The following is an 11,934-nucleotide window of genomic DNA, read 5'->3' as shown; positions in this document are numbered from 1 at the left end:
ACTGGCTCTACATGTTCAAATTTCTGACCTCCCTCTCTCCAAAAATACACTACTTTCAGCTTTCACTATTTCAGCTAAAGATACTGTCCATTAGGTGAAACATCCACAGAGGTGTAACAACCAGCTGTTCACAGGTATGGGGCATTGAGAAGTCCTGGTTTTTAGAGTTTGTAGGTATCCATAGTGCGGATAATCCCACCATGATCTAGTTCAAACTATCAACATAAGGTGACTAAACCAGATTCAGGAAGAGTTGGCAGCACTCAGCTCTCACAGTCGGTTGCCTAACACCTCCTGAACACCCCTGGTGTACTTTTACTTAGTAGTTCAAGTCAAAATACTTAAAGTCACTTATGAGTTATCTTATGACTCTTTTATTACTCTCTCATTTCCCATCTCTTAGCAAGTCCAGCAGTCGATGCCCAGTATAAATTCTGCATCCAACCATTTCTCTCTATCCCTCCAGTATGCACTGATCTCTCTTCAAGCTAGTACGATACCTTCTTAGCTCTGTGTTTCTAATCTTCGCTCATCTATAGCATACTCTCTAACCCTGTGGCTAGATAATTATGTCAGCATGTAAATCACATCATCCATGTCCCTCCTGAAAACCCATCCTCATCTCTCCTAAGCACTCAGAACAGACCCTGAACTAGCTTTGGTCTGCGAGCCTCTGCACAGCCTGGCCTCTGTCACCCTCTCCTAACGTGGGTCCCATCCATTTCCTCCTGGCTCTCTCTGCCTCTGTCCTTCACCTCTGTAGTGCCCGGTCCATCCCCACTCCATTCCCTACCCTTGGCCTCACCACAACCTGGAACTCTCCCTCTGCCTCTGCACAGGAGGCTCTGCTTCTTCCTCCAAGCGCTGCCCAATGGCACCTCTTCAGAAGGCCCTGCCAAACCAGCTGCAGCCCCGGGGGCTCCCTCTGCTGCTGTCTCCCACAGGCCCATGGACTGCTTCCCCAACACCAGCTCAGCGCTGTTTGTTTCATTTGTTCATTGTACATGTTTTGTCTGACTGTCCCATGAGGATGTGAGCTCCACAAGGGCAGGGAACATTGCTCTCTGGGCTGTTTACTGCTGATTCCCAGCTCCTGGCATGCTGCCTGCCACAGATGATGAATAAATGAAAGAGGTGTCAGACCTGGAGTGAAAAGAAAGTCACTTTTTCTAGACAAAGGGGAAGGATCTGTAGAATCATAAAAAACACAGATGTGTGATGATGGAGTGGAGATAAGAGTGTTCAACTCCAATAGCCACCTCTATTTTTTCAGAATATTTGAGGTAGAAAGGAGGCAGGTTAAGGAGGGCTCAATTAGTCTCGCTTCCTGCTGTGTACAGCACGGCATTTATAGGTGAACTATAAAAATAATATCAAATGAGAAATGTAAAGGGCAGCAAGGTGATACAAAATGATGAGTACTAAAACCTGTGAATGTTATTCTGCTGTCGTACTTCTTTACTGCATGTATTCATTATGCCAAGAAGTAAAAAGGTAGTTTTATTGTGTTATCTAACCTGATCTCTGTTTGCAAGATCTGAGATTTCCACGTGGTAAATCCTTCTGTTTCATGAAATAAATAATTTCCTAGAAACTGATTAATACATAGCTGTTCCTCTGGGGGAGGATGGGACAAAACATACCTATCTTGCAACTCAAACTCTTCGTTTGGTTTCCAGACGCTAGCGTCACTCACAATGTCCATGAAGTGAAGATAAAAAAAAATGGCCAACCAGCACCTGGTAATGTCGTCACTACTGTTCCACCAGCGCTTATTAATATAGCAGCAGCTGTTATTTCATCCATGAGTATCAGGGATCGGTGTAAGTTTGCTAACTTGGTATACTGTTCTACTTCATTTCCACTATGCACTATATGCATTGTGTCATGAGGAAAGAAGGTAATTTTGTTGTATTATCTTTTCTGGCCTCAATTTTAGGGTTCTCAAATTGCTACCTGGTAAATCTTCCTTCTTTATGAGATAATTTCCTAGATACTGAGCATCAGAGGGGTATGCCTGTGTGGTTGACATAATGCACTTACCTCACAGCTCAACCACTTCATTTGGTTTCCAGATGCTTCAGTCACTCACAACGTCTATGAAGAGAAGATAAATAACAACAACCAGCACCTGATAACGTCTTGTCAACTGCTCCACCATGGCTTCGTGATATGGCAGCAGCTGGAATTTCATCCACAAGTACCAGGGATCTGTGTATGTCTGCTTATTAGTTGCACTGTCCTACTTGGTTTCTCTAAGCAGGCGTATTTTCATGAACGGTAGAAGGTAATTTTGTTGTACATTCTTTCCTAGCCTCAATTTGAGGGATGTCAGATGGCCACCTGGCATATTGCTTTCTTTGATAATTTCCTAGAAATTGAGCAACAGAGGGATATACCTGTGGGGTTGACATAATGCACTTAACTCACAGCTCAACCTCTTCATTTGGTTTCCAGATGCTACTGTCAATCCCAATGTCCATGAAGAGAGGATGGTAAATAGTCAACCGCAACTGGATAATGTCTTGTCAAATGTTCTATCATGGTTTATTAATATGGCAGGAGCTGGTATTCCAGCCATGAGTACCAGAGATCTGTGTATGTTCGCTTTCTAATTGGATTTTCCTACTTAGTTTCCATATGCATGCATAGTGTCATGAAGGGGAGATGGTGGTTTTGTTGTATTATGTTTCTTGAGCTCTATTTGAGGGGTCTCAGAACCCCGCCTGTCATGTCCTCCTGCTCCATGCAATAATTTCTTAGAAGCTGAGCATCAGAGGGATATACCTGTGGTTTGAAATAATGCACTTACTTCACAGCTCGGCCTCAACATTTGGTTTCCAGATGCTACCGTCACTCACGATGTCTGTGATGAGAGGATGGAAAATGACCAACTGCGACTGAATAATGTCTTGTTAACTTTTCCACCAGAGCGTGTTAACATGGCGGTAGCTGGTTTTTCGGCCATGAGTCCTAGGGATCTGTGTATGCTTGTTTACTACTTGTACTGTCTTACTTGGTTATTATGTGAAGGCATGGTGTCATAAAGGGAAGAAGGTGGTTTTGTTTTTATTATCTTTCGTGACCTCAATTTGAGGGGTTTCAGATCACTACCTGGTGTATCCTTTCCTGCTTAATGAGATAATTTACTAGAAACTGAGCATGACAGGGATATACCTGTGGTGTTGCCATAATGCACTTACCTCACAGCTCAACATTTTCCTTTGGTTTCTAGATGCTACCATCAATCACAATGTCTATGAAGTGAGGATGGAAAATAACCAACCACAGTTTAATAACCTCTTGTCAACTGTTAAACCAGGGCATATTAACATGGCAGCAGCTGGTATTCCAGCCATGAGTGCCAAGGGTCTGTGTATGTTTGCTTACAAGTTGGATTGTCCTATTCGGTTTTCATATGCATGCATAGTGTCATCAAGGGAAGAAGGTGATTTGGTTGGTTGTACCTTCTTTCGTGAGCTCAATTTGAGTGTTCTCAGATCACCACCTGGCATACCCTCTCCTGCTTCACGAAATATTTTCCTAGAAACTGAGCATCAGACGGATATACCTGTGGGGTTACCATAATACACTCATCTTACAGCTCAACCTCTTCATTTGGTTTCCAGATGCTGTAGTCAATCTCAATGTCCATGGAGAGAAGATAAATAACGGTCAACCAGCACCTGATAACTTCTTGTCATCCGTTACACCAGGGCTTATTAATGTGTCAGTAGATGGTATTCCACCCATGAGTACCAGGGATGTTTGTTTGTTTACTAGTTGTTTCTACTTGGTTTCCTACTTGGTTTCCATATGCATGCAGTGTCATAAGTCGAAGAAGGTGGTTTTATTGTATTATCTTTTGTGAGCTCAATTTCAGGGGTCTCAGGTTGCCACCTGGTATATCCTTCTGCTTTATGAGATAATGTCCTAAAAAGTGAGCATCAGAGGGATATCCTGTAGGGTTGACATAATGCACTTACCTCACAGCTTGATGTATTCTTCTGGTTTCTAGGTGCTACTGTCACTCACAATGCCCATGAAGAGAAGATGGAAAATGGCCAACAAGCAGCTGATAATATCTTGTCAGCTGTTCCACCAGGGCTTATTAATACATCAGAAGCTGGTATTCCAGCCATGAGTACCAATGATCTGTGTATGTTAACTTATAAGTTGGATTGTCCTCCTTGGTTTCCATATGCGTGCATGGTGTCATGAAGGGGAGAAGGTGGTTTTGTTGTATTATCTATTGTGACCTCAATTTAAGGGATTTCATATCACCACCTGGCATGTCCTCCTGCTTTGTGCAATAATTTCCTAGCAAGTGAGCATCAGAGGAATATACCCTGAGGGGTTGGCATAATGCACTTTCCTCACAGCTCAACCTCTTCATTTGGTTTCCAGATGCTACCATCACTCACGATGTCAGTGAAAAGAAGATAAAAAACAGCCAACCAGCACCTGATAACTTCCTGTGCACTGTTACACCAGGGCTTATTAATTTGGCAGGAGCTGGTATGCTGGCCATGAGTACGAGGGATCTGTGTATGTCTGTTTACTGGTTGTACTGTCCTACTTGTTTTCCATATGAATGCGTAGTGTCATGAAGGGAAGAAGGTGGTTTTGTTGTATTATCTTTCATGAGCTCAGTTTGAGGGTTTTCAGATGGTCACCTGGCATATCCTCTCCTGCTTTATAATTTCCTTGAAACTGAGCCTCAGAAGGATATACCTGGGGGTTGACATAATGGACTTACCTCACAGATCATCCTCTTTGTTTGGTTTCCAGACGCTACCATCACTCACAATGTCCATGAAGAGAAGACACAAAATGACGAACTAGCACCTAATAACTTCTTGTCAAGTGTTCCATGAGGACTTATTAACATGGCAGGAGCTAGGATTCCAGCCATGAGTACCAGGGATCTGTGTGTGTTTCCTTATGAATTGTACTGTCCTACTTGATTTCCATATGCATGCATAGTGGCATCAAGGGAAGAAGGTGGTTTTGCGGTAATCTTTTCTTGCATCAATTTCAGGGTTCTCTGATTGCCACCTGTTATATCCTCCCGCTTTATGGGATAATTTCCTAGAAACTGAGCATCAGTGGGATATCCCTATGGGGTTGTCATTATGGGCTTACCTCACAGCTCGACCTCTTCGTTTTGTTTCCAGATGACACCGCCACTCACAATGTCCATGAAGAGAAGATGAAAAACAAGCACCTGATAACTCCTTGTCAACAGTTCCACCGGGGCTTATTAATCTGTCAGGAGCTGGTATTTCATCCAGGAGTACCAAGGATCTGTGTATGTTTGTGTATTGCTTGTACCGTCCTATGGTTTCCATATGCATGCATAGCGTCCTGCAGGGAAGAAGGTGATTTTGTTGTATTATCCTACTTGAGCTCAGTTTGAGGGGTCTCGGATAGCCACCTGGTGTATCTTCCTGCTTTATGAGATAACATCCTAGAAACTGAGCCTCAGATGGATATAGCTGTGGGGGTGACATAATGCACTTACCTCACAGCTCAACTTTTTCATTTGGATTCCAGATGCTACTGTCATTCACAATATCCAAGAGGAGGAGATGGAAAATGGTCAAATGCCTCCTGATGACTTCCTGTCAAATTCTGCTCCACTAGAGCTTATAAATATGACAGAAGATTGTATGCCACTCAACGCATTGGATTCTTTCTCTTACGACTTCACTAGTCTCAGCAGAGAGGAGCTGCTTTACAAACATGATAGTAATGAATTTGCGGTAGGCACCAAAAACTACAGTGTCTCTGCAGGTGACCCACCAGTCATAGCAATGTCTTCAGTGGAAACTCCACAGATATCTCCTGCCATGGCAAAAAAAATAATCAAGATATAAAATGTCAATTAATGAAAGAAGTTTGAAGGTTTGGGCAAAGTAAGTAGTGCAAGAATGTCTATCAACGAAAGCATGCCAAGTCTCTTATTCTATGATTTAGAACAGAATTAAGCTGCCTCTTGAGCTCATTGTTGGGCTGCATTAGATCTGTATGTGATTTAGCATGACTTCTATTTAATTTCACTGAAAATTTCTAATACATCTGCTTAAATGTTTTGTTTTCCTTTGTTAGTGTTCACAATAGTTTCCTTAGTAATATACAGATGTTGTGATTTAAGCATTCAAACACAAACACTACGTAACATTGTAACCCATGAAAAATGTATACTGTGGTAGTGGATGCACTAAGATTGAGGTATATTTCATTTTCATAATTGTAGAAATACTAATGTTTTTAAATATCTTCAGATTATGAAAGAATTTTCATTTTCCTTGAAGAAGTACAAGGATCTATGAAAGTCAAGAGACAATTTGTTGAATTTACCATCAAGGAAGCAGTAAGGTGGGTGCAAAAAGGAACTCTGCTGTTGTTTTAAGCACTTGCGCCCAATTTGGGACAGGGGCAGGAACAAATCGTGCCTTGTTCTTCCTAATCCCTGGCCCTCAATCATAGTCATGCTACTTCCACAGGCATTTAGGTTGATATTATCTTATTCTAACACTTTCTTCCAATGCCATGGAGCCTTCCAAATTTACCATAATCTGGGAGTGGGCGTGGGCCCTCAGTTGACTCACTTTGTATTTTTCTAGTTTGTGTGTTTCCATGAGGATGCATTTTTTATTTGCATGTCGATTGTGAACTCTATTTTGTATCCACTACTACCTCTTACATCTCATAGGTGCTGTAGGTATACTCTGGTTAATGGAATACCTCTTTAATTTCAGGTTTAAAAAAGTTGCCTTAATTCAGCAACTCGAGAAGGTGCTTAAAGAAATAGATTCCCACTGCCATCTCAGAAAAGTTAAGCACATGAGAAAAAAAAATAATTGTGTTAGTGCAAAGACCAAGGAGATACAAGGATACACGCGGCAGGATGGAACAGGTTATTGCTGAAACTCCCTATAATTTTGAAGTGAAGAGAATTCCCTTCCAAAAGCTAAGAAAAAAAAAAGAGGGAACTTTTTATATTTAATAAATCTCCCTTAATAAAAGCTGCACTTTTGTTTGTTTGTTTGTTCTTCTGCCTGAGGAGGGGCATGAGTTAATAACTCAGCAAGGTATTTGGTATTACAGTCCTGGTTTCTGCAGCAGCTCACATTGTTGTAGCTGGTATTTATAACTGCCTTCTTTCACTACCCATTTCTCATTCCCTTTGCCCTGAGATAGCATGTCAGCTGGTCATGATGCTTGGTCTGGCAGGATGACTCAAACCTTCATTACTGAACAGTCTGGACCAATAGATATCCTGCCTGGATTGGGTTGCTGTAATTTTCCATTAAGTGTAATAAACACGAGAGGACTAAGAAGCTGTGTAGACATATCAAACATACTCTTTTTAGCCCCTGGTGTAGTGCAATTAATCCCCCTTTGGTTGTCAGGTTCATCACCCCCAGCCAGTAGATGACCCCCTCCTTTGCCTCTAGATGGAAAGTGATGAAGAGAACAAAATGGCCTGCTGGCAGTATCGATCCTTGTTGTGTCCCTTGTCAAAAGCATTTCTTCCTTTGGAACTAAGACTTCTAGTACAGGAGAGCCTAAAATCAGAAGGACAGGAAGCACTTATGCTAGTGGTTCACGGTGGGGAAAGTGAGTAGAGACACTCCCAGTTATACCCCTTCATTCTAAGACGAATGAATCCTGACTATTGGAGAGAAAGCAGACTATGTTGGATGCAGACATACAGCAAACACTGCTTCCTAAAAGTAATTTCTCAGACCTGCAAGGTATTGCCACCTAGCTAGCACTGTAACCAAGTTGTACAAGACCATTTCAGTTTCTGTTCATCCAGTCAGGTTCAGATTATGGGGGACACATTGGGAGGCTGATTTGGAATCAAAAAACAATGAGGCCAAGACAGTATCATATCTATAAAGAAGATGATGGGGGATAGGGAGATATAAATAATAAGACCAGTGAATTCCTACGAACACGGGCCCATCACTGCACTTTATTTTCTGGGAAGCGAGTGCCTTGTTTGGAGGTGATGCTGTGTGGAATACCATGATGGTAAATAAAGCGTTTTCTAAGTGCACAGATGTTGATTTTCTGAAATTACTGTGGTTGGGAAGGAAGATCCATATTCAGAATAAGTGTCAATTTGAGTAAGAACACAGCCCTGTCCCTTCCATAGTGGAAGTGGTCCAATGTAATCACCTGCCATCTGGTAACTGGCTGATCACGCTGGAGACAGGTGCCATATAAGAGACTCAGTGTTGCTCTCTGTTCTGGCAGATTGTACACTCAGCAATGACTATATTGCAGAATTTTGCTCCTTAGTTCAGTTAAAACCGAGTTCACACGAACGGGGAAGATTAGGTTCACGGACACATTGAAGGGTGAGGAGCTGAATTTATTGGTTAAGAAGGAAAAATAGGGAGGAAAAAAAATCTCTCAGCAAAGCGAGAGGGAGTCCTGCTAAGAGGCCCCCATCTCACAGATTGATTCCGGGCCACCGCACAGGAACCGAAGAGACCAGGCTCCACACCGCCACCCCTGAACAAGGTGCAAACTTCCCGTGGCTCCACACCCTTCCCCCAGTACACATGTTGCTAATATTAAGAAAGAATCAGTTGGGAATGGGCTAGCAAACAGTGCCAGTTCTTCTGGCTGCGGGTTTCATTCGGTAGCAGCAGTCTGGTTTCTCAACCTTCAGGCCATTTTAGGCTTGAAGGCGGGGTTTCACCAGGGACCCCTGGCTGTCTCATGTCTCTATCAACTGTAGCCAGGTTGGCCTTGGTGAGTGGAAGTCCATGCTACTGAAGCAAAATCTCTATCCTTGGTCACCTTGGCCACTCTGTGAGCTCATGAGGTTATGACACCAATGTTGGGGAAAGAGGCTGATTAATATCTAGATAATAGGTACTTTATCCTTCAGATTATTAACATTCTGCTCTACAGAGGTTACCCTTTGCTGAGAACTCTCATGAGACCTAAGTATCTTCACATTGTATATCCATTTGGACTACTCTATCCACATATTTTTTCCCAGACCTCCTTGTCATAAATTTTCAATCATGTGTCCACAAAGTCCTTGATCATACAGCCAATAAACGAGACACGGCCTAAACATGGATGCATACTTATAGTCTGGCCATCTCTCCTCCACACAGAAACACTGCTCAAGCATCTTCCCTCTTGGAGGATTTCCCTTCACCACTGTCCTTCAGAGCTATCCCAGTTAGGCCTGTCGTAATGAAGCTGTCCGCTTCTGGCTTTTGTGGTAGACAGGCATTATGAACAGACTGAATATTTGTGTCCTCTGAGAATTCATATGATGAAACCCTAACTCCCAGTGGGATGATATTTGGAGGTGGAGCTTTTGGGAGGTAATTAGGTTTAGATGTGTTCATGATGTTTGGGTCCCTATGATGAGATTAATGCCCTTATAATTAGAGAAAAGGGAACTTGTTCTTCCATGCCTCTTCAACATGTGAGGATACAGCAAGGTGGCTGACTGCAAGCCAGGAAGAGGCCCCCCCACCAGAATTTGAGCATGTTGGCACCCTGATCTTGGATTTCTAGCTTCCAGAACCTTGAGAAAGAAATGTCTGGTGATGAAGCCACCCAGTCTGTGGTATTCTGTGATAGCAACTCGAGCTGACTGAGACAGCTGTAGTCTGATTCCCCAGACTCCCATCTCCTGTATACTTGATCAAGCAGTAATCCAAACACTGCTATGGTGGGATTTTGCTGGATAACTAATGTCTCAAGTCAGTTGACCCTGAGACACGAATGTGGTGTGGATGGGCCAGACCTGGCAGGGGAATCCTTGAGAAGCAGAGCACTTTCCTTACCAAGGAGCAGAAGAAGAGGTAAGGGAATCAAAGTGCAAGAAGGATGTGACACAGCAGGCCCGCTTTGAGGATAAAGCAGTGCTCCCAAGAAGGTATAGGATGGCTCTAGGTGTTTAGTGCAGTTTCTGGATGACAGCCAGCAAAAAAATGGGAACCACATTCCTACCACCTTAAGGAACTAGGTCTAAATGAGCAATAACCTGAATAAGCTTAGAAGTGGATTATTCTGCAGTCTCCACATCAGCACCCACCCGGCCTGACATTTTGAGCTGGCCTTGGGAGACACTCAGCGGACAGGCCGGTCGAACCTTCCTGGTCTTGACTTGCAGAAGTGTGGATAATTAATGTGTGTTGTTTTAGGCTGCTCAATTTGGGGTAATTTGTTATGTGGCAATAGAAAATTAACAGCGGTGCTGCCAGCCCATTATAAAGAAAGGAAAGTAAGCCAGGCCTAGGGATTTTTTTATTGTTTGTTTTTCTGACAACTCTGTTCCTAAGGAAGCTGCCCTTGGAGCCATAGGTGTGGGTTCAGAGAGCTTTTTCTTGTACTAGGCCAAACTCAGAAGTAGCAGATTTTCCGGTCATTAGAAGATAAGTCACAGCAGCACACCTCGATGAGGTACATGTTACCACCATCAGAACCTAAGGAGGCCCACTATATTTTGCGTGTCCCCTTTGAATGGTAGGAAGGGTGAGATGTACCAACTTGCTGTTCACCTGATAAGTACTATGTTGATATTTCACTAAGTTAAAAGGCCCCTGATTTTTTGTGCAAATTAATACTTCGGTTGTCATGTCAGTATGTTACCAGTGTGTCTAGAGTAGTTGCTAGGTCCTGCTCAATCAGCATAACGTCCTCAATGCAAAGAAATGGTGTCACATGGTGGGAAGGAAAGGAGATCAAGATCCCTAAGGACTAGTTTGGGACATAAGTTTATGATGCAGGATACTTTCTTGACCCCTTCACAGGACTCGTGACAGGGGTGCCGAGCCACTTTGGCACCAGCAGGAGCAAACTCCTTTTCCTCGGGCCCACCGCACACCACCCCTCATGGGAGGGAATACGTAGACAAGTGAGTGTGGCAACTGGCCAGCTGCTTTGGCGCTGGCAGGAGCAACCTCCATGCAGGCACTGTGGCACCATCCGGGTAGGAGTGCCTGCAACCCCAAGGCCCCAGAGTGCGTGTTACAATGCTCTGTTAGCTCCACCATCCATGGACAGCAGTGTGTTATCAGCTCAGTGGGACCTTTGCCTCATCGCATGGGGTGGCTGCCCTCTATCAGCAAGGGCAAAGGGCCAGTGTGACAGCCTTTTTGGGTACTCATACTTGGTGGGTCCCAAATTCTTGTCTGGTGCCCAAGAAGAATGAGGTCACACAGACTAATTGAAGGATGGTGAGTGCAGAGAATTTTGTTTTGCGATGAAAGCAGCTTTCAGGGGAAAAGGCAGCTGGAAAGGGGACGTGAAGGGCAGGTCACTCTCCCCTGAAGTCAAATCGCCTCTCTGCCTCTCTCCTCCGAAGTCAAATTGCTTCTCCCCGACCTCTAGCTGTCATCTCCGAAGTCAAGTCACTTCTCCTTGATGTCCAGCTGCTTCTCCTCTCTACTGGAGAAGGCTGAATTCTGTAAAGATTCGTTAAGGCTGAATCTGGGGTCTTTACGAACATGGGACATGGGGCAGGGTGGGCCATAGGTGGTTTTGGAAAAGGCAAAATTTGATTGGTAAAAAAAAATTATTCAGAAAGAACCAATTGACAGGAAGTGGCCAAGATGGGATAGAAGTCCTCACTTCAGGCTTTTCAGCTTGAAGGTGGGGTTGCACCAAGGACTCACCCTTGTCTGCCTTGAGTTTCTTTGCCTCCTGCCTGTATCACTTAGAGAGTTGATGTAAGACTGAGGTAGGAAGGAAAAGGGTTTTGCTGTCCTTGCCAGCTGAAAGCAAACAGTTCCTCCTGATCTTTAAAAAACATGTATAGAGATAGTTGTAGATATGCGGTGTTATTTCTGAGGGCTCTGTTCTGTTCCATTGATCTATATCTCTGTTTTGGTACAAGTACCATGCTGTTTTGGTTACCGTAGCTTTGTAGTATAGTTTGAAGTC

At 43.5% G+C, this 11,934-nt stretch overlaps 1 protein-coding gene across 1 annotated transcript; it reads left to right on the top strand.

Moving 5' to 3' along the window:
• The first annotated feature begins 871 nt into the window (after nucleotides 1-871).
• On the top strand, nucleotides 872-6,934 carry LOC107971063 (putative SAGE1-like protein). The gene is given in 13 exon segments (XM_063804241.1): nucleotides 872-980; nucleotides 1,680-1,823; nucleotides 2,076-2,215; nucleotides 2,820-2,985; nucleotides 3,236-3,376; nucleotides 3,630-3,740; nucleotides 4,019-4,159; nucleotides 4,408-4,548; nucleotides 5,178-5,381; nucleotides 5,557-5,862; nucleotides 5,865-5,918; nucleotides 6,288-6,381; nucleotides 6,765-6,934. Coding segments are annotated over 13 exon segments (1,920 nt in total). The 3' UTR covers nucleotide 6,934.
• The last annotated feature ends 5,000 nt before the right edge of the window (nucleotides 6,935-11,934 follow it).

This window comes from Pan troglodytes, chromosome X (assembly GCF_028858775.2).
Source record: "Pan troglodytes isolate AG18354 chromosome X, NHGRI_mPanTro3-v2.0_pri, whole genome shotgun sequence".
Lineage (NCBI taxonomy): Eukaryota > Metazoa > Chordata > Mammalia > Primates > Hominidae > Pan > Pan troglodytes.
Note: the sequence above shows the minus strand (reverse complement) of the source record. Positions and strands in the feature narration are given on the sequence as shown.